This window comes from Pyrgilauda ruficollis, unplaced genomic scaffold (genome assembly GCF_017590135.1).
Source record: "Pyrgilauda ruficollis isolate IOZ18807 unplaced genomic scaffold, ASM1759013v1 scaffold168, whole genome shotgun sequence".
In the NCBI taxonomy this organism is placed as follows: Eukaryota; Metazoa; Chordata; class Aves; order Passeriformes; family Passeridae; genus Pyrgilauda; species Pyrgilauda ruficollis.
In genome coordinates, this window is record NW_024515653.1 from 121,433 (window position 1) to 143,539 (window position 22,107).

The window sequence follows — 22,107 nt, forward strand, 5'->3', positions numbered from 1 at the left end:
TAATGGATGTAATGCTCAAAGTACATTCTTTCTTCACTAGATACATATTGAACTTAGGCTTTGGTTCCCGCCCAGCAAGTTACTATCAGCACAAACTCTATAAAATACACAACCAATAGTTTAGGACTGGGGCTTGAGCTGCTGAGTTCTCTACAGACACAGCATCACAGCTTTTGTCCCCAAAAATTTAAATAAGGTTCATTTTCCTTTGCACATCACAGCCAGCCTACTCAGTCTTTGCTTTCTCATTCCAATGTGTTTATTGGGATGGGGAAGGAAGAGATGTTACCATGGATGTTTCATAAACCAGCAAACACCATATTTGGATGACTCAAGGCCAGTGCTTACCCTGTGAGATGTGCCTCCCACAGTGGTGGTGCCAGTGGAAGGGTGAGGAACATGAAGGGTCAGGTTCCTGCTCCTACCTGGTTTCAGAGGGTTTCTTCTCAACTCTGTTCAGTAGCTGCATTTCACAGCTCCGGTTTGGAGCAGACTCCCCTCTGGGCTAATCCTTTCCAGCTCTGCAGGGACGTAATCACACTCACTCTTCCTAAGAAGAGGACTAGTCTTGATCCCAGAGGCCACCAACACCTCCTGCTCTCCACAGGCGTTTGTTCCCCCTCTGAGTGCAGAGCTGCTGCTTTCCAGCACTTAGCACAGACTCCCCAGCTCCATTTTCAGAGCTGTACCAGCCAAAACTACTTTTCTAAAGCACCTTAAATTGAAAACAGGAAGTGAACTTCTCACTTAACTGCCTACCTAATGTGGAGAGAGGTGGACCCAGGGGAGATGTAAGTCTCCTTGCATTAGGTTCAAACAACAGTGTCTCGCAATTCTGGCTGAGCACCAGAAACCCTTGCACACCTAAAGCCAGTCCCAAAAGGACAGCATGGCAATGAACACACACATCTGTACTCATTGCAGAGAAAAGCAGTGAGGTGGTTCAGAGCAAGACTAATAACAAACATTATTGATGGGAGTTCCTGAACCAGTCCCTGGATAGCTTCCAGTGTAATGAGATGACTGCCTGAGAAGTGCTCCAGAAGCTTGGCAAAGGATTTACGCCTCACTACAGCTGACTGTTCTGGAGGGCTGCAAAGGGGGATTTGCTCAGACCCCAGTAAATGAAGGGAAGAGTCTCCACATCCAGTTCTGCCCTGCTTGCTTTGGCTCCACAACTTTAAAGCTCAGGCTTTGGCAATGGAGGATTGGCAAATTGTACCATTTTCTTGTACCAAGAAAATCTAACTGGTGTAATCTGCCTCCCTGCTTTGTGAGGAGAACAATAAATCTTGTATTTTCATGTTCTGACCATGCACTGACCTAATGCCTAGAACTTTCTGGGAGGTGTCCAGCTGGATCTGTTGCTGTGTGCCAAGGATCTGTCACTGCTGCTAATCTCCTGTTCATGAATGGCTCCCTTGGCTGGCAGATGAATCACCGGTGGGTAACGTCATCAGACATCACTCACAACGAGCTCACCCTTGCAGTGAACAATCCACAGTCTGCAACACTTCATGGCAAGTGGAAGCTTCTTCAGGTGCTGAGGATGAATCCAACAGTTCCATAGACCTGTGAGGTCCAGGCACAATTTCAGTGACAAAAGCCCCTTTGCCTGTCACTGTCTGTGCTGCTGGCTCAGGGGAACCCTGCTGCCATGCACCTGTGCAGACTTTTTGCAGAACACTTGACCGTCAGGAAACCTAAGGGTGTGAGGAGAAGCTGGGCTGAGGTGAGCAGAAAACCAGGCTGTGTGCATCCCTTAGTGCACGGATTTCCTCTGTTGTAAAAGTCCTGTGCAAACTTGTAGCATTTGTAGGGACCACTAGCAAACCTTCTCCTGAGCCAAACTCCAACCCACCCACCGTTTCAGCTACACCAGCGGTGGGCACCTGTGGTCTCTCTTGGTGGTTCTGCTAAAATTAGAGCCCAGTCAGCTGCAGCAGGAAGCACCTGGCATCCCTTCTCCCACACCACAGCTCTCTAACCCTTAGCTCCCCTTCTCTGCTCACTCACCATGAGTGTGGGCTGTGTTCATTCCTGAAACACAGTTTTCTGATCAGATTTTGAGGAAGAAGGCTTTTAATGCAGTTTCTCCCCATAAAATCCTGCACATCACTCCATGTCACCTCATGTCCTCCCATTTCTTTTTCACCTGATCATGCAGACATCTATCATTGCAAACCATAGCAAAACACCCCATTTTCTTTGGAAGCTTTTCAGTTTTAATAAATAAGTGTTCCAGAAGTGCCAGATCTGTACATCAGGGCTCAGGAGATAGGGATTCTGTTCCTGGGATGATGTTCCAACAGCAGTATTGAAGGACTGGAGCAGTTTCTGGGGCTGGTGGCTGTGGATCTGACTCTCACAGTTGCTGCTGGTTCTTTGTATCATTATAAAACAGATACTGAAACATGAGGAAAACTGCCATAGACCAACACTGTGAATTGCATGCTCATGGATAAGCAGGCATTTAATCCTCTTTAGCCTTTGTGAACAGGTTGGAATCTCATTCAGCTCCAGACAGCCACTGCTGTTACAAGCACCACCTCTGCCTCGCCAGTTCCTCTCGTAGGAAACTGCTTCTGTAGGAGAGCACAGGAACTAAATCAGAACGTAATCCCTCTGGCTTAATACCATCGTGCATGAGTCACCCTGACAAATTAAGTAGCTGGCTGCATTACTGTTCAGCAAGTTAAAGATTCATTTCATGCCTGACAGGAGAAAACATTGCCCAGACTGGCCATCTTCGAGTGGACACGCAGGGAAATGGGATTGGGATGAAATTGAGGATTAGGAGCCTGGGGCTTGCCCATGGTCTCTGGGGGCAGAATACTTTCTCCAGTTGCTGGTTTGCAGTTGGACTTCTGTGGGGCTTCAAGCAGTGCAGTTCTTTCAGTAACACCCCTTCTATGTCACCGCAGGCACAGATTGGAGAAGGGATTTCAGTGAGGGATGGAAATCTCCCCTCTCCCTGCGTGCTTGTTTGCTGGGTGCACTCTTACAGCTCAGCAAAAGATTTCTTCAGACTTTATGCAGAATACTTGAAATAAGAGGAGAAAAAACAGTGAGTCCACTGACTTTTAATCCCTGCTTTCGACTTAACTCTGCTGCCTGCTACATTTTCTTTCCAGGCACAAGTAGTGACATACACTACAAAATGTCCCTGTCTAAGCAGAAAGCCCAGTCGTGCTCCTGGAGGATGATCCCTGATCAGAGCAGGAGGCACCAGGAGCCCATTTCTCAGTTCAGCCTCCCTTGGTGGAGAACTTCTGCTGGCATTTGTTGGTTGGACATTGAAATTTCAGAATATTACTCTGCTACCAAAGGCTACAACAGAGGCATCATTATAATGGCAAAAAGATGCCTGGCAGCAAGATATGGTCAGGTTTCTCAGGCTGGCTTTTTCCATGTCCAGTTACATCCAGCAGAAGCAAATGCCCTAGTGTGCAGAATGGGATCACTGTGCTTTGCGTGGGGGGGGACAAATCTTCAGAAAGATCCAATTTTGGGAGTCTGCCCACTGCTGGTGCCTACAGTCTGGGGAATATAAAACCCTCTAAAACTAGAGCAGCTGGCATGTGGCATAAGGACAATCCCACTGGGCCTCCACAGGAGCTCAAGAGGGTAAAAACCCAGCAAGGAGAGTGATACTGGTCCCAGTCCATCTCCCAGCTGGAGCCTTAGTCCAGTCTGGAGCAGGGTGACCAGCACCAACCAGCACATCATTCACTGTCCCTCAGTGTCATGCAACCCTCCTGCAGCTCTCTGCAATTTTTTTTACTTTGTCTTCCCTGAACAATTATTTATCAGCAGCCTCAGGCTGGTGCTGATGCTGGGGCAGGATGTGTGCTCCTAGCAGAGCAGGCAGGGCTCAGCTGAGGGAATCCCTGCTCAGAGCAGGGGGTTTGGGTGTCTCTGCCCACAGCATGTGGCAGCGCTGGCTCAGGGTGCTCTGGAGCAGTTTGGATTCCTGTGCCTGTTGGAGGAGGGCAGTGCTGGAGCTGGGACATTGGACAAATTTGTCTCCAGGGTCCGTGTTAGCCAGCGTGGCACCACCAGAGATGAGGCACTGCACAGGGTGGGCTCCTCACACTCCACTGCCCATGTGGGCAGCTGTGCTGGTGCTGCCAGCAAGGGCAGAGCTCCAGGACAACTCCCTTTGGCTTAAACCAAATCCTCCCACCCCTAAATAAACACCATAAACCAAATCCTTCCACCCTCCATTTGCACACCAACCATTTACTCTGTTTCTACCTTTGCTGTGGCAGCAGGGCAGGGCCTGACACAGGACCTGTGTTGATGTAGTCTGGCTCATCATCCAGGCTTTCTGTCAGTGGGGCTGTGGGTGGGGATGGCAAGCACTTATCAGTGAGTGGTGTAAAAACACACAATGTAAAAACACACAGACCACTGGCACAGCACGTGTCCTGCCAATATTTAGTCTTTGCTGCTGACATGTTTTCGTGCCTGGGCTAAGAAAACTCAGACCAGCGTCAAGGTCTCCTTGAAGAGGCTTCAAAATGATCACAGCAAATTTGCAAACACTCTGGGCAGCTCTTCAGAGCCAAAAAAGATTTAATCTGGAGTGTGCAAACAGGAATAACTTTGCTTAGACAACTTTCACACCAGAGCTCTTAAATATATATGTGTTCACTCCCCACTGTTCCCCAGGCCAGAACTACCCTCATCCTCACAGGAAGCCACATGTTAAATGAAACTGTGGTTAAAAGGTCAGCTTGAGAAATAGGGCCCCTGACTACAGCAGGAGAGTCAAGGGCTGACCCACTGGGTGTGTGCACAAAGTTCTGTGTCACAGGGGATTTCACAGCTGTGCCTGCTCTGGGGCAGCCTCAAATGTAAGAGGATATAAGACCTGAAGAGCAACATTTTTCTGTAGCATCCCCTGGTGAGGGTTTAGCCACAGCCACCCAAAAGGTGGCCTTTGGAGTATGACAAACAGCACATTCCAACAGCATTCAGTTACAGGAGCGTGTTACAATTTGCACATTGCCTTGGATATTTATCATGGACAGTTGGGGGAAAAATTAACTCAAGACAAGGGTGATGGCTGCATTGCCCTTGCATGGTCTACACTGGCCCAGGTGCTCCAGGCACTCTGCCCATAAGCCCCATCCCCAAACAGCAAACAACAGCTGAGAACCTACCTTGCCCTTGCTGGAGTTTCCATGTGAGTATTGTCATGCTGTTCTCATAGTCTACAGCATCATCTGTGACAAGGAAGAGTTTGGACAGGACAATACTGAACAGCAAATGGACAAAAAGGGGCCTTTGTGAACCCCCCCTGCCCCCGACTGCGCCGTGCACGTGGCTGTTTCCAGCCAGCACAGATCTGCTGATGCTGCCTCATCATTTTCCAGCCCTGGCCACGTGCCTGGATCTCAGCAGGCATGGATGGGGATCAGACAGGTCCCTGCTGCTCCTGCCTCCTCTAAGCACTGCACAAAGCCAGGCAGGAGCAGGGCAGGCTTCAGCAGTGCAGAAAGCGGGTGTTAACTCACAGAAGGAAACAAAACTGACTTTCTATTTTGATTGCAGCATCCCAGGACTGATGCTGGAAGCCCTGAAGGGACACTGTGGTCCAGTGTCACCCTCCAGAAGCTTCCTGGCTGCAGCCTTCTTCTGCTGGATTTGGTGAGAAACCTGAGCTAGGGGCTAGAACCATAATCATCCTGGCTAAAACAACACTAAAAACCTAAAGATGCAGACCTCAAAGCTCCTGAATTGCTGCAGAAACCACCAAGTCAAAGGCACCAGGGTGGAGGTATCACCATGTGCATTTTCCTGCAGAAAGGGAAATGTTCCAGGCCTGCTGTGTGCCTGCAGCAGCCCCTGTGTGCCAGCTCCATGGCACAGAGCTGGCAGGAAGAGCTGAGCTGTGAACAAGCAGGTTTCTCTTGGCTGAGCAGGTCACCATCCTTCTCTGCACTTTGTGTGACACACATGACCCGTGACAGCAGCACCCTTACCTGAATCAGAGCCCTGAGACACTCCAATGGTGACATTTTCATAGGAACAGGAATCCTCATCTTTCTCTGATGGAGAGAAGAAAGAAGAGTGACAAGGAACCTGTGGAAGTGTAAGTGACCTGGGAAGATCCCCCAGCACCTGCAGGAAGGGGCTGTTTCCCACAGTGAAATGTAGATTTACTAAAAAATTGTTAGTCTTAGTGACAGCCCGTGGTGACCAAGGGAGGGAATCGGGTGCTCACTCCCACAGGAGCACAATCACCAATGGTTTTGGGCTGTCCTGTTTACAGGCAACAGATGGACTGATGGGGGCTTGGACATCCCTCAAATCCCACAGCTCTGCTGCACCCTTTGAATGAATGTGTCCCCTGGACCCCACTTGCTTCAGGCCACAGACAGAGCTCAGCAAGAGCAGTCTCACGAGCTCCCTGGAGCCCAGGGACAGCCAGGCTGGATGAAGGAACCCACCTCGCTTGCCTGGAGACCCAGCACGGGGTGGACTGAAGAGCCTGCTGCAGTTGTAGTAGTGATCCAGAGACACGGGCTCCCTGTGAGAAGAGCAGCACTGTCAGCTCCTGCTGCCCTCGCAGGCTCCCCAGGCTGGGCTGTGGCAGCACCAGGACAGCACTGGCAGCAGCACAGGGTACTCACACATAGGCAGTTTCTTCTTGCAGGCAGTTCTCTGTAAGAACAAGGGTTTGCTGTCAGCACCCCACCATGGCATCGACCTGAACAGCCATCCCTGGGCACAGCTGGACAAACCCCCAGCACAGCCACAGCCCCACAGCCTGTCCACAGCAGAGCAGGGTGGCTGGGGCACAGGGAGGTGGCCCTGATCCACCCCAGGTGCTGGGAAAACATCACCTCTCATGGACACATCCCGCCAGCTGGCAGGAGATGGGGAATATGCTCCCTGGCTTGGGAAAGGAGAGCACAGCCCCACACACCACTAATCCTCTTAGGGCAAGCACCAGCTCACACTGCCCCGGGAGGGAGCAGCGGGCTCGGGAGCATCCGTCCCCCTCCGCTCTGCCCCTTAATCAGATCAGTGTGTGTCTCACAAAGCAATCCCTAAACTGACCGAGCCAGAGCTCTGCCAGCTGCACTGCTGGCTGCCTGTGTGCTCCCTGCCAGCTCCCATCCCCTGGAAAAAAATGTGCTCCCTGCCAGCTCCCATCCCCTGCCAGCTCCCATCCCCTCAGCAGCCTTCCTTCCCAGACCCCCAGACACATGGCTGCAGCATTTACCTGCCAGGAAATTCTGGTACCTGGGCTCTTCTCTGCTCCCTGGGGACAAGAGAGGGACACATTACACATGAACTGAAGCTGAGTAATGGGAGCAGTTTGACAATGGAGGGAAGCACCAAGTATTTCAGCAGCAGCAGCTCTATCCCCCTCAGCTCTGGGGTCAGGGGACACGGCTGCAAGGTTGGACACTCCAGGGTACAGGAATAGGACAGCCAGGGGTGATATTTTAAACAATCTGTGCCTGTGGCTGTAACCAGGACTGGTCAGGCACAGCAGGATGAGCACTGGGCTTTGAACTCAGACCCAGGACAGACCCAAATTAAGATGGACGTGGACCTGTTGGAGCAAGTCCAGAGGAGTGCACAAAGATGTTCCAAGGGCTGAGCCCTCTGCTCTGGAGCCAGCCTGGGAAAGCTGGGGCTGCTCAGCCTGGAAAAGAGAAGGCTCTGGGGAGACCTTAGAGCCCCTTCTAAAGGGGAGAGGGACTTTGGACAAGGGCTGAGAGTGACAGAACAAGAGAGAATGGCTTCCCATGACAGAGGGCAGGGTTAGGGAGGATATTGGGAAGAGGTTTTTCCCTGTGAGGGTGTGAGGCCCTGGCACAGGCTGCACAGAGCAGCCGTGGCTGCCCCATCCCTGCAAGTGCCCAAGACCAGGGTAGACAGAGCTTGGAGCAGCCTGACCCAGGGGAAGGTGTCCCTGCCCATGGCAGGGGGTGGAAAGAGTTGGGCTTTAAGGTCCCTTCCACATCCAACAGCTCTGTGGTTCATTGCATCTGTGCCTGTCCCAGGAAGCTGCTCACCATATCCAGGGTGATGGGAAGCACTGAGCTCTTCGGTGGCTTTACTGAAAGAGAGAAAAGAGACCTAAAACCCCAGGTCTGAGCAAACCCTACCAGCAGTTACACTCCATCAGAAGGACCATCCACGAAACCTCCCTGCGAGGTCATCAAGTACACACATGGAGCAAGGGGAGATTAAGAATTTGGGGTAAAAATCCCAAGATGGGAATATCTATGTTTGAATATTGCAGGAGAGTTACAATGGCTGTGTAGTTACTGGGGGTTTGGGTGATGGGGAGAAGGGGATTTATCACACCAAACTGCTTATAAGTGAATAATGGCCATTTCTTTTCCATGATGCATCTGTTATGTAGAGCCACACCTCGCTCTCCTGGGTTTGATTTAATCAGTTGCCAGAAGAACGCAGTCATACTGAACAAAATCCAGAAAATGTCTAAATATACTATTGACCATCAACAAGTGAAGCAACCCAATCAAATTGAAGATGTCCCTGCTCCTCACCAGGGGGTTGGACTAGATGACCTTGAAAGGTCCCTTGCAGCCCAAACTATTCTTTGACTCTAAATACAGCCCAAGCCATATCTACAGGGCCCAGAATGCAATCCCAAATGTTCATCTGTGTTGGGTGAACTTCATCCAACCTTGGCTCTAGAGCTAGATTTTATTTGGGTTTTTTCCTACCTTGCTATTGAGAAGTTTTCAGGTTCCTTACTTTTTTCCAGCCTTCGGGTTGCAACTGGCAACAGCAACAAAATTACAGTGTTAGTTATTGCAGCAGCAGCAGATGTGTCAAAGAGCACAGAACATCCACCAGAGAGGAGCCCTTGGGACTGGCAAGCATTTTCCTAATGCATCCTAAAATAGCTTCCAGATTGTTCCTTGGGTGTTCAAAAATGGTCAAAACAAGGAACAACTAGAGGAAGAGCTGGTGTCCGTGCAGCTTGCGCTGGAGGAGGCCACAATCCCAGCTGCTGTCACCTGCTGTCCCCCAGACCCGCGTGACTGGGGCCACTGCCCTCCCTCCACACTGCGAGGGACAGCGCAGAGCCTGGATCAGGCTGGGATGAAAGACTTGCAGAGGGGCCTGGAGCCAGCAGAGCCCTCGGCAGGCAGGGCAGGGCAGGGGACACACGGCACACGGGCTGGCAGCGCTCGTGTGACACAACACGCAGGGGCTCAGCGCTGAACCCAGCCTGCTGCAGGAAGCACTGAGGGGGATGATGAGCGAGTCACTCCTGTCACCCACACCTTCACTCTCTCAGGGTGCCCTGCGTGGTTCCAAGAGCCCCAGCAGCTGAGGCGTCACTTTTCAGCGACAACACTTTAGTGAATTATTCTCAACGCAAAGGGCATTTTGTCCCTTAGAGCTCAGAGTTCACATACCTAGAAGCATCTAAGGTGGCTTGGACAATCCAGGCCTCACCATTTCATGGCCTGGCTTCGAGGTGACCCTTTGAACATTACTTTCCCCCTGTTCTATGCACGCAGGGCCCTCACCACGGGGCAGGAGCCGAATGCAATATTCATACTCACTGGTATGGGATCGAATCACCTCAAATCTCTGCTGGCTTTCGAGCCTGGAAAAAACAGCAGTACAACCTCAGCTGAATTTTGGGGCTTATAACAAGGAAAACAGATACAAGAGATCTATTTGGTGAGTGGAAGGCAGAGAGCACCCTGCTGGGCTCTGTGAGATGCCAAGCTGCACTGCTCAGCACGTCATGCAGGGCCTGTATGAGCTGGGAGCATCTTCCTGGACTCTTCTTTGGTCCTTTAAAGACAAGATGTGCTTTTGGACCACTGGTAGAGCAGCCAACATCAGCAAGGGTAGGATCCAGGGATGAGAAAACATCATTTAGGATAATTCTCATTTTGATGCTTTAGCCACCAAAGGCTAGAAGAACCTTTTTACCCACAAAAAGATAGATGTGAAATGGCTTCAAACCCCACTGCTTCACCTCCACTGCTGCCTCTGCCCATTCCATCATCCCTTAATATCAACATGAATAAAATAACATGACCAATGATAACCTATGCCCAGGAACCTCTTTACTTTTCAGTTAATAGGAGAGCTGCTTTTCGGAGCACATTAGAACCCAACATCTTGTTCACTGCAGGTATTTCTACACAGGTGCTTATTAATTCCAACTTTGGGAACCCTTTCCCCCTTTTCCATTGGGCTTGCCCCATACCCAGCTGGGCTTCATGGCCCAAGGCTATCAAAAACCCAAACACAGAGTCAAACCGCTTTGCCTGCAAACCACTCCTCCAGAAGGAGCAGACAACACCACAAACCTGAGCCCAAACCACCTAATCCAGGTATAAATTTCAAGAAGTTGGGACAATTCAGCAAGAGTCTGTGAGGGATGGAGCCTGTGGGGGACAGAGCCTTCAGTGGCTGCTCCATCAGTCTACAATGGATCACTCTGGAGCCTTTCCCCACAGAAACAAAACCCCAACCCCCTGGAAGCCTTTGCAGAGCCACATTGCATCTCCTGTAACAGAGCTTACAACCCAACTTTTCTTTTTTTAACGTCATTTACTGTGGTTTGTCTGTTGCTGAAGGAAATAAGGGGCAGTGCATGTGTGTACACTGCATTTCCTTCATTTCTTGTGCTGCAGGTCAGTGGTTGCTCTGCTACACGGTCCAAGGGCAGGGGCTTCTTGATGGAGTAAATAATCTTTCCATCTCCTCTCAGAGCACAACAGAAGAGGATAACAACTAATTTTTCCAACTAGTTAATGATTCAACTTCACAGTCAACTTCAGTTTCAGTTTGGATTATTCTCTGTGAAGGCATTGCCCCTTCAACAGCACCTTGGCCTGGGGCACACTGCCTTGCCTCCCATCCTGGCATTATTTTATTTTATTTTATCCCATATTTCAGCTGGGGTCTGGCTCTGAGGCTCACCCTAGCTGAGTTGTTTGGGGGAGAAACACAATTGGGAAAGACAACTTACTGGCTCCTCCGCTGGTTCAGCTGTGTCTCACGTTTGGTAGCTGGAAGACAAGGGAACAAAAAGCTCTTAGAAAGGATAATTTGGGAGTTAGAGATCATAAAGGCCAATAAAATCATTCACAAAACTTCTTCAGCATGTCAGGACAGCGGAGGCAGTGAGCAGCAGCTGCAGTAGGGCTTTGATGAAATATTTTGAAACGATGTTTGCTTTGTGGTTTTTGTCTCAACCTCCACAAAGCAAGGCAGCCAGTCCTGCCCCCAAACCCCAAAGTGCAGCCTCTCCCCCATTGAAACCAATGCTCAGGGAGGGGCTCAAACCCCACTGGGTGCTCACCCTCCTCTCTGTATGAATTTATCCTGAGATTCCCCTTGCCTCCCTTCTGTCCCAGACCCTCTGCAGGATTTGTGTAACTGCAGCTCATCCTCCCAGGTGGAGTCCCAAAACCACCCACCACGACGGCCATGTAGAGGGATCTCAGTGTTACATCTGCCCCAGGGAAGGGGGGCTGCACTTTTGGGCGTTCCTTCTGTCTTGGCTCTCTGGCAGAGCCTCATCCATGCTCAAGCTGTGGGAGCATCCCCAAAGATGCCCATGATCCTGCTGGGGAGAAGGTGACAGCACTGCCCTGGAGAGATGCACCGTAGGCTCTGGGCACTGCTCAGAGCCCAGGGTGAGGGAAGAATCTTCCCCCACGGTGCCCTGCAGCACGATGTTAATTTGTCCCAGTTCTGTCCCCCCCGTTGGGCCTTCCCTGCCCCTTTTTCCCTATATGTTGATGTTCTAGAGAGTTCTCCCTTCCCTGTGTTCCCATTGGTTGGTGTAACTCCGCCCATCCACCCTGGCATTCCCTATTAGTCCCTTCCCTGTATTTATACCCTGGATCCTCCTTAGTCTGTGTCTTTGGGCCCTGGACCCCTTCAGTGTTAGACCCAAATAAACTCTCTGTGGAACTCCATGCCTGGACCTGCCCGTGCCTTCACTGTTGAGTTGCTTTGTGTGTCTGTCTCTCTGTCTATGTGTGTGTCTGTCTGTCTGTGTGCTGTGCTCTCCTGGCTCCCATCCCTTGGCACAGGACGCTCTCGGTGAAGGTTGTGCCCAGCACCACCACAGACCACAGCCCATCCCCACAAGGGCGAAGCTGGTACCCAGCTGAGTAGAGCCAAACCCACAGGGTGGGGGGGACATTCCAAGAGGGAATTCCAGCCAGGTGGAATTCCCAGCACTTACCTGAGAGCTGGCACCTGATGCAGAGGCTGACGGCCGCCCCGAGCAGCATCAGCGCCACGGCCGCCCACAGCTCCAGCTGCACCATGGCCCAGCCAAATCCAGCCTGAAACACAGCCAGGGGACCCTGTCAGCTGTGGGGGCCATCCCTCAGAGAGCCTTTAGCCCCAAAAACCAGGTGCTGTTTGCCCTCCCAGCCCCATGGAGCTGGGAGGCTGCTGAGGATGCAGAAGGGACTTTGGGCTTGCAGCCAGGGCAGCAGAGGCAATGCCCTTTCCTGACTGCTCTGAATCACTCACTGCCAGTCCCCAAACCCACCCTGCTGCCATCAAATCTGTCAGCAGACAGTAATCTTCTAATATCCAGAAGAGAGGGCAAAAGGGAGGCACTTGGCAGTATTTAAACAGTCAAGACCTTTGCACAACATGTTCTGGCTCAGAGTGACTCCCAGGGGGTTATTCCCCACACCTTTTTCTGCCTTTTTCTGCATTGAGCTGGCTCATCCACTGGCTCTTCCCTTCTTTCCATGACAAGTTTTTTTCACAAACAGCAGCTAACATTTTTTAATAATCAGCACGATTTGGTTTCAACTTCTTCCTTTAAAATACAAACCATCCTACAAATATCACAGCAAGCAGCCTGCTGGCACTGAGATGGATCATTTACCCATTCCTATTCCCCAGGGTCTGATTTTCTTTAGTTACAGATTGTTTTAATTTATTTTTGGTTTTAATCAACTTTTTTCCCTAGGGATGGAGACACTTCAATATGCCAAAGGCCAGAACATCATCACTGTGGCTGGCAGGAAGCTTTCCTGCTGCCTACCTTCAGCCTCTCTTATTACAACTTTAGCCTGTATTAAATTGGTGAATGGAGGAGGAAAGATATATTATAGCAATTGATAATGAAAATAATTCAAAATAACAAAACAAATGCCAGTAGCAGGCAATAGAAAGAAGCAGCTTGATTCTGCCCTGCTCAGCATCTTCTGCCTCTGCTTGATTAAAGTGGAATAAACAACATTTCTCTGCCCAAACTTTGCAGAAGTTTGGAAGTTGCTCTGACAGCCCATTCACGTCGGAGAAAACCCAAATCCTCCCCTGGCAGCTGAGCCTGTGGGGGCTGAGCAACTTCCTGCTGTCCCTGCAGGCACTTGGAGCAGCAGCTGAGCGTGCTGGTGGAGCTTTGTGCTCCAGTTTGCCATTGAATCTCAGCCCTGTGCCACAATCCCAGTTATCAGGGCAGGGTGAAAATAATCATGGTGTAAATCAGCATGGGGCAGGGAAAGGGGAGGAAGGAAAGCCCCTCATTTCCACTCAGACAGAGCCTGAGCAAAGCCAGCAGCAGTGGTGAAGGGGTTTGGTGTCAGCATCTCCCAGTGGCTCCCAAACTCCCTGTGGCTGTCCAGCAGTGACCTCACCCTTTGATGGGAACAAACTGGGCTTATTCCTCTTGTGCTCCAGGCTCCCTGGGCTCTCCAGGACCTGGCAGCTACCAGCACTCACTCCACCATGGCTTTGCCTTTCACAGGCCCCCAGAGGCCTCTCTTTCCCTGCACAGTCTTTTTGCAGCACTTTCTGAAGAAGATGAGATCAGTTATTCTAAATTTAATTGTCCAGACCTCCATGCACCCACCCCAGAGTGGAGGACCAGAACCCAAAAGAGCCAAGTCAAAACCATGTGGTTTCTCCCATCATTTTTCCTTTGCTCAGCATCCCCCATGGAAATCATGAGCTGTGGATCATCTCTAAAGCATCTCCAAGAGGCAGCTGAGGGAAGTTGGTCCAGTGCTGGTGACTAAAATACAAAGGGCTGTGATGCTGCTGCTTTGTGGGTTTCCTGGCTTTTTTTTCTCTTTTTCTTCTTCTTTTTTTTCTTCTTTTTTTTTTTTTTCTTTAAAGTGAAGGCAAGGCAGAGCTGAAGACACCTGACAACACTGACCTAGTTTGTCCCTTTGCCCAGCAGGCCTCCTGCTCCCTTCCAGAGCCAGTTTTATTTTGGTCACGGGCAGTGAGGCAGCAAAACCTGTCTGCTCCTGAGCCCCACTCACCAGGGACACCACAAGGAGTTATTTGAGGGGCTGATGAACAGGACATGGTGTGTCCCACCCCATCACAGCTTTTTGCCCCAAGAAAGCCCCCAAGTCACACACACACATCAGCCTGGAGATCATCTGTGCTCCCTAAATACCCAGGTCCATGGAAAATCCTTTCTTTTGGTACAAGCCCTGCTCTGGTAAGGAGCTGACAGGAGGAGGTGATGAACAGATTTATGACAAGCAGAAGGCTGGAAGCACTTACTCACGGCTAGCAGGATATAAATAAAATATTTGGAAGGCTGAATGTGCTTCCCTGTGCTCTGCCTCGGGGAGCTGGAGAGCAGAACAAAGAGCCTGGAGCCATGGAGGTCTCTGCACAGGGGGATGGATGTGTGGGGTCATGGATGGCCAGCCCTGCTTCCAAGATGCTAAACCCAAACTCGGGGAGAAAACAGGTTCCCAGCTGGTTTGGGAGGGACACTGGGGCTGTGTCACAATGCCCTGCTCTCTTCACACACTGCTCTCTTCTCCTTTTGCCTGTTTTTCCCCTTTTTGTGCTGAGGAAGCCAGTGGGACCAGGGCACAGGAGCAGCAGGAGCCCACAAATCCCTCAGGAGCAGCTGCTCCAGACAAGCAATTCCTGGGAGAGCAACGCTGGAGGCTGGGTACAGCTGTGCTCTCCCAGCCAGGGCTGCTCCTCCTCTGGCCTCAGGTGTTTTTAGCAGGCAAGGAGACAGGCTTTTTCTCGCTAAAAAAAATTGGGAAAATTAATGGACTCTCAAAATTTATCTACTCTGTGGCAGATCTTGTCCTAATTTAAGGATTCACCCCAGTAACAAGGCTCACTACGAAGATCCAAAGGAAGGAGAGGTGGTTTTATCCAGGAAGATAAAAGGTCTTCTGCTTTTAATTCCACTGAAATGGAGAGTAAGAGGACATGGAACTCACTGTCCATCTGTCCAAGAGCAGCACAACAAAGTGAGAAAAACTTTTGAATTGAAATAAGGCAATTCTGGCTCATAAAATGAGTGGAAATAAGCTGGATATGCACAGGCTAGAAATAAAATTCCTAATGGATGGAAAGCCTGGAAGAACTTCCCAAAAGCATCAGAAGAGGCACAAAGCTCACTAAAAAATCTGCAAGAGCACTTAAAGTGAGTTTTAACTTTTTTGCTGAGAAACCAGGAGCGTGAGGAATGTGTTGATGTCCTCAGCAATGCCTGGTTTTCCAGGAGATAATTTCTGATGAAGCCATTTCAGCCCTTTGCAGACGTCAAGCCCACCCTTGAGTTCACACTGCAAGATAAAGACTAAAATAATGTATTTATATTATGTATTTAATGTATTTATATTATGTATTGTATCAATCAAAAATTGCCCAAAAGGCAAATATAAACTAGTCACTTTCTCTTCCCTGCAGAAAGTTTTGTGGTGTGCACCAGTTTGCAGTAAATTAATTCTAAGTCAGGCTGGTAGGATGAGTCACTGCTATGAAATATGAAGTGGAGAGTGTATTTAAAGACTCACCATATGAAATTCAGCACACTGACTTGTTGAACAGATGCAATATTCAGCTTGAGTCGATGTCTCTAACGTGTCTAAGAAAAGCAACTCCACTTTCTGTTTGCCTGTGTGGCACAGATTGCCACAGAAAGTCCATCAATTCAGAAATTAAAGTCTCAGAGCAAGGAATCTCTCCTGGGGCTGGAATGACTTCAATGACCAGCACTGAGCCTTCAGCAAAGCTCCTTCCCAGAGGTCTGCACATCTCATTTCCCACCAGATTTGTGCCAGGGTCAGGCTTTTTAGGAAGGCTGCTGCCGTGGAGTTCAAGCCTGGGGTTTTACAGCTATTCAGGCAGATCAGGCTTTCATGCCAATAGATGCATTTCAGTAGAACTTACGATAAAAGGGGAAAGTTAGAATTGATAAACCAACTTCCACATAGATTATAACTTTGGAAAATGCTTTTTAAAAACCTTGGGTGGAAAATACGGTGTGAAACCCCAATCACAGCAGGCATGGCAGCACAAGAAGGTAACTCACAGACATATCCTGTATTTGTAACTGCTCCAGGCAGCACTGACTGCTCCCAGCATCATTCACTTCCACTGGGAGCCCAGGGGATGCATGTTAGCAATACAGGCAACCCCTGTGTAACTAGGGACTCCAGAACCACGAAAATGAGCCAATCTCACACAAGATTATCCCAAAATTATCCTCTTCTGCTAAATTATCTGCCTCATGGCCCATCTTACACCGAACATTGTTCACACAAGAGAAAACTGATGCAAACCCAAATCTCTTTCAATCTAGAATTTGCTATTTCGAGCACTTACATGCAGTGAAATAAATACATTCATATCCGTGATGCCAGTCAGCTCTGAAATCAATGGAAAACCCAGGAAGTGTCGTTTGAATCAGCTATTTTTAAGGACTGGGCTTTGGAGGGGGAGCAGCGTGGGCTGCAGCAGTCCCAGAAGCTGCAGGCAGGAGCCAGAGGAAGGTCCACGCAGGGATGAGGGAAGCTCAGCACAGGCTGAATCTTCCAGAGTATTTTAGAAGATGTGAATGCAGAAATAATGTAATTAAACCCACGCTTCCATCAGCAGATGGACGAGGAGATGCAAAGAGCAGTGCTGTGAAACAGCCAATCCAGGTTGTGTGGGATGGGCTCCTCTCAGGTCCAGAGGGCTCCAAATGCTCCTGGGAAGAGAGTTGGAAATTCCTCCCTTGGAGCTGGTGATGGCCAGGAGCAGCAGCGAGGAGGGGACATCCACCACGTTGCTTTTCAGAGAGGTTTCACAGGGATGACCTTGAACCTCTTGAAAGGCTCACCAGGGTCTAAAGTGGGATCTCTGAGCCCCCTGGGACACCCCACTGTCCCCACAGGAGCCCCAAACGCCTCCGGGCGCTTTCCTTGCCCACACCTGCTCCCTCGCCCACCTTACCCGCAGCTCAGCCGCTGTCCCCGGAGTGTCCCAGCTCCTCCAGCTCCTCCAGCTCCTCCAGCTCCTCCAGCTCCTCCGGCTGCCGGGGCTGGAGCTGGTCCCCGCAGTTCTCGTTGCAGTTGCAGTTTCCTGTCCCCTGTGAATCACCAACCCCAACATCCGCTGCCCGGCCGGGCGGCCCCGACACACGACGCCTGCACAAACCCACTGGGGTCACTTTTGTCCCCTGGGGAGAGGAGGAGGCTTGGCCAGCGTGGCACCACACGCAGCACTGAGCTCACTTCCCTTGGGGTTCAGATGCTGCTGGTGCCCCACAAAGGTTCAGGTTCCTTTTAGCAAAGAGCCTGAACAGGAATAACACTGGAAGCGGCAGGTGCTGCCAGGAAAAGCTCAAAGCTCAAAGCAAACTGCAATTCCTCCCTGGGGTTTGTGGAAAAGATGGGAACAAGTTACAAAGGCAGCAAACAGCCTGAGATCGCTACTGCTAATGGCCAAAGCTGCAGCTCCTGTCCAGGGCTGTAAGAATAAAACCAGCTCTTATGCGTCAGCATAATTGGCACAATTTCACTGCACTCTCAAATAAAGTAATTCCTCAAATTTTTTTGGTGCTTGAGTGGAATAAGGAGGGCTCATGAATTCCCTATTGAGAATTTCTGTATTGGCTTAAAGCCCTGTCACAGTCCCTGAAAGAGGGATCCTGCTCCAGCACTGGGGAAGTCTGCACACACACATCACTGTGCAGCTGTGCAATAGTACAAGAGCCATGGGGCACACGAGTTACAACCACAAACAAAACGTTTCATGCTGCTCTCACTAAGGCTCCACAAAGCCTCTCTTACATGTAAATTGTTCAGTAAAGGGAAATTTTGTTATATTTAAATTAGGGCAGCCACCTACACCCAGCTCTCTGTGCAAGAAGGTGACTCTTCGTCATAAAAATTATTAAGGAGCCAACTGGTTACAATTTTTACAACTCTGGGATGAAATCTGGCTATCAGACTTTCAGAAGAAACGTTACTTCAGTAAGATAATTATCCACCATGACATGCAAATAGACTTTCTTTCTTCCAATTCTAACCTGAGATGCAAAAATAATGCACCTTCCAGAGCCATTCCCAGACAAAATGCAGGTGCTGAAGCCTATCTTGAAATCAGTATAACGTGAACCAAAGATAAAAAGAGGCAGACTCAGCTTTTAATTTCTCACATGGTTTCTGGGTGGTATCTGTGTAAAGGACATTGCAAAATGTGAAATGTTTTTTTCACTGCCAAAAGAGTTGTTACAAAATTGGCATTCCTAGCAGAGGTCTTAGCAATTATAGTTTATTAACAGATTTCTAGCAGGGTTTTTACATGTTCACACATAATCTGACAACAGAAGTTTTGCAAAAGAGTTCTTTAGAGCAGAACTGATACTCAAAATATGCTGGAGACATTTAAAGTTCATCTTTTGTACCCAAAATCAATTTCATCAGGAACAGCCACTGCTAAAAGGGTGCCATGTATTTGTTCACAGGTTCTCTGGAGGGTCTCAGCTTCAAGTGAGACTCAGTGCTGTGGTGTGGCTTGGGCTGCTCCTTGTGTTAGTCCCCAGACTGTCCCCCGAGGGACCCCTCAGCCCCTCCAGGGCAGGCAGGAGCTGCTCCTGTGCCCAAGGAGTGGCACAGCAGGGTCACCCCAGTGTGGTGTAACAGTGATGCCCTTCCAAGGCATCGGTCCCCTGGAGAGGCCAGCCTCCCTGAGTGGAGGGTAATTAGTGCAGCAGCACACACCTCTGTGTGGATCCTCTCTCCCTTCTTCACGTTTCTCCTGAGAAGGGCTGCATGAAAAGGTTTGGGATGAGCCCTCACTCCGAGCACTTCCCAGCACAGCCACAGTTCTGCTCTTCATGAGGCCAGACCAACTCTCCTCCAACACACACAAAATGACCCCTCAGGTCAAACCCAGCTTGGGAAATGAGCTCTACCCTCCTGAAACCCCTCTGCCTCTTCGAGACCTGCTGCTAGAAACAATTTCTGATTTGACAAAAGGAGGAGTATGTTTTTATCTACTGCAATAAATTACAGAAAACCCACATTGTAATTTCACTGTTTGTGTTTTTTTCAAAGCTCATCCATTTCAACCTGGGTTTGTATTCCCCTATAACAAAATTCCTACTCCTTCAGGAAGGTTCACCAGTTAACCTAATTCGCTTTTTCACCTTTTGATACAAAGCTGACAGGCTGCAAAGAGATCTCTTGGGTCCAGAAAACTCATTAGAACCCATCTTCTACTGGGCTCAGCTTACCTGGGCCCTGGGAAGCCAAATGCCCTGAGGGCTGATTTACATTCTTTCAAATAAAGGTGGGGGCTGCTCAAAGACCAGCTGACTTTGCTTGAATCAGGTGCTGTGGCTAACACTGATCAAAAATCAGTAGTAAAACAAGGACTGGAAAACAGGGCATCATCTAAACCCCTTCTTCTGCACAAACACACCCAATGAGAGGTTTGAGAAAGCTCCAACATGTTTTTTAAGCTCCAACAGGCTCCAAGCTCACCAGCTCTGCAAGTCCAACATTGCTGTGCACCAGCATCAAGCCCCTCTTGCTTTGGGGCAGAATGAGCTTGTGTCTCATCCCAACCACTAACTGGGATTACAATGCATTCCATTTGTTTAGCAACATTTTCATGGCAGCTCTAACACTTGGAGGAAATTTTCTGATGTGCTGAAGTAGTGCTGGATGGTTTTGTATTCACCTGGAAACTTTTCTCTCTGCTGGAGTGGAATGAGCTTTTCCCCAGGCAAAGGGGAAGTGCTGCCTCCTCCCCTGGCCCAGCTGCACGTTGGCTCTCTCTGAGCTGAAACTGAAAGTGGCTCTGTTCCTGCTGAAGGAAAATAAATGCTGCTACCCAGTGGAAAGTCATCTCACAGCCAGGATGCCTGGGTGCTTCACAAAACTTTGGCCAAGTAGACTTTGCAAAGACTAATCCCAAAAATCCCTCTGGTACAAAGCTTCCTGTTCTTATCCTGCTGAGCTCATCCTTGTGGACACAATAATCCTTAAATTTGAAGACAAAAACCTAGAAGGTTTGAATGCTTTTATTTCAATTTTTATACAGCAATACAAATTATACAGATTTGTTACAGTACAGATTTTGCAGGGGTTTATAGAGGTACTTTGTGAGTTTTTGGTTTATTTAAAAGAAAGAGGCAGATCTCGGGAGCACGGTGACATGAACAAAACAATCTCGTGGTAGGAAGCAAATCCTGACCACAGGGAACACTAACCTGGCTGAAACCTACTGGGCAGAAAGGTGGTGGTAGCATTCCCAGCAATAACATCTCAAAAACATCAACCCTGGGATACTCTAGAGCTTTACACAGGAATTGGTGAGCACACAGGTAAGAGGGTGGGTTGTTCCTGTAACAGTGCTGAAAGTCCTCGAAGCCCTTGGATGTATTTTGCTGCAGAGGGGACAGAAATGAGGGAAGCTGATGTCACACTGAACCTGCTGCTAAGCAGGTGATGGCACGGAACAGAGGAAACCAGAAAATGCTTTAGATTCAGTCACTCAAACAGGTACAGTGAGATGAGGAACAGGATTCCAGATCTAATAATGCTGACACCATGTGCCCACCGAGACACCACCAGAACCTAATGGCTCGTGTCTTGTGTCCACCTTGGGCTCCTGTGAGCACACACAGGAGAACAGCAGAGCTTCCCTGCAGGGCCTAATGCACAGGAGAGGGGCTGAACATATAATGTCATCAAGGTATTGCTATTACTAATGTGCATCAGGCTTGAGAGTCAAGTGTCTGGCACTGAAGGATTAAAGCCTTTCAGCAAGCAGGGTCAAAAATATGATTACACCATCCTAAATGCTTCTATTCAGTTTGGTCTAATACTGCTACAGCAAGTGCTATCACGAACAACAGAATAAATTAGATTATACAAATAAAATGTATGCACCAAATAAAAGATGTCTCTCTGCCACTTTTAATATACTTCGTTCTTGCAGCGGGTAAGAGACATTTAACAGGAGGGAGATGAGAAAATTCCACTCTCAGCTAGAAATCAAACTCTTTTTCAGTCACAGAAACTCCCCTTTCTAAACATTAAAGACAGGCAACACCAACTAAACTGCATCCCGAGAATCCATCCCAGGGAAGCCCTTGAGAAGTACAAAGGTAACTGTATATTCTACACTAGAATATGCTGGAATAGGCAAGCAGTCCCTTTCCTTCAGTCTTTGCACTCCACTGGTAGTGAAAGACAGAAACCATCAGAATGTAAAACACCAACTTAACACAGATTTCAAGATGCTCAGTGTTAACAGCTCCTCTCCCGTGCCTCTGCTGTGAGTGCAAATAGCCACAAGACAGCTTCTGTGCACAGAGAGGGGATGGGGTTGGCACAGAAAACCTGTGACTACGCCTTGGAGCCAACCTGACACACAGAGCCTGTCCAAAACACACCCAGGGGGTTTCCAGCAGTCACTCCAAGCAGATTTGTCCAAAGCAGGCAGCAGGACAAGGGCTGCTCTGCAAGCTGCAGCATGCCAGCACTCTGGTTGAGGAGGCTGCACACATATTCCAAAATTTGCTGGCTTTAGTATTAAATCTTTCCTACAAATAGGAAGGGTTGCAATATTACAGGATTTGCTCTAAAATTCTCACAGTTTTATCATCTCTCCTGAAGACAAGTCAGCAGCAGTACTACAGGTAGCAAATGCTTCTACTAGACCATGTACTAAAGTCAGGATTGAAACTATATCAGTGTTCTTAAGTTAGAAGTATCAGTATCATCCAAAACTGCCTGGGACAGCAAGCTTGGCCACAATCATCAGCCCTGGGACACCTGAGAACTTCAGAAATTCAGTCAGCACTGCAGATTCAGAGCAGACTGGTGAGCAAGT

General features: G+C 49.2%; 1 protein-coding gene across 1 annotated transcript; it reads right to left on the reverse strand.

Moving 5' to 3' along the window:
* Window positions 1–2,255: 2,255 nt before the first annotated feature.
* Window positions 2,256–17,299, reverse strand: LAT2 (linker for activation of T cells family member 2). The gene is made up of 13 exons (XM_041463605.1): window positions 17,212–17,299; window positions 12,227–12,329; window positions 11,000–11,039; window positions 9,573–9,616; window positions 8,721–8,775; window positions 8,040–8,083; window positions 7,238–7,276; window positions 6,642–6,672; window positions 6,459–6,538; window positions 5,991–6,056; window positions 5,169–5,231; window positions 4,258–4,342; window positions 2,256–3,043 (listed from the first exon to the last, which is right to left on the reverse strand). Exons 2-13 carry the CDS (start codon window positions 12,309–12,311, stop codon window positions 3,025–3,027), a joined length of 651 nt encoding a protein of 216 aa, XP_041319539.1. The 5' UTR covers window positions 12,312–12,329; window positions 17,212–17,299; the 3' UTR covers window positions 2,256–3,024.
* Between the last annotated feature and the right edge of the window lie 4,808 nt (window positions 17,300–22,107).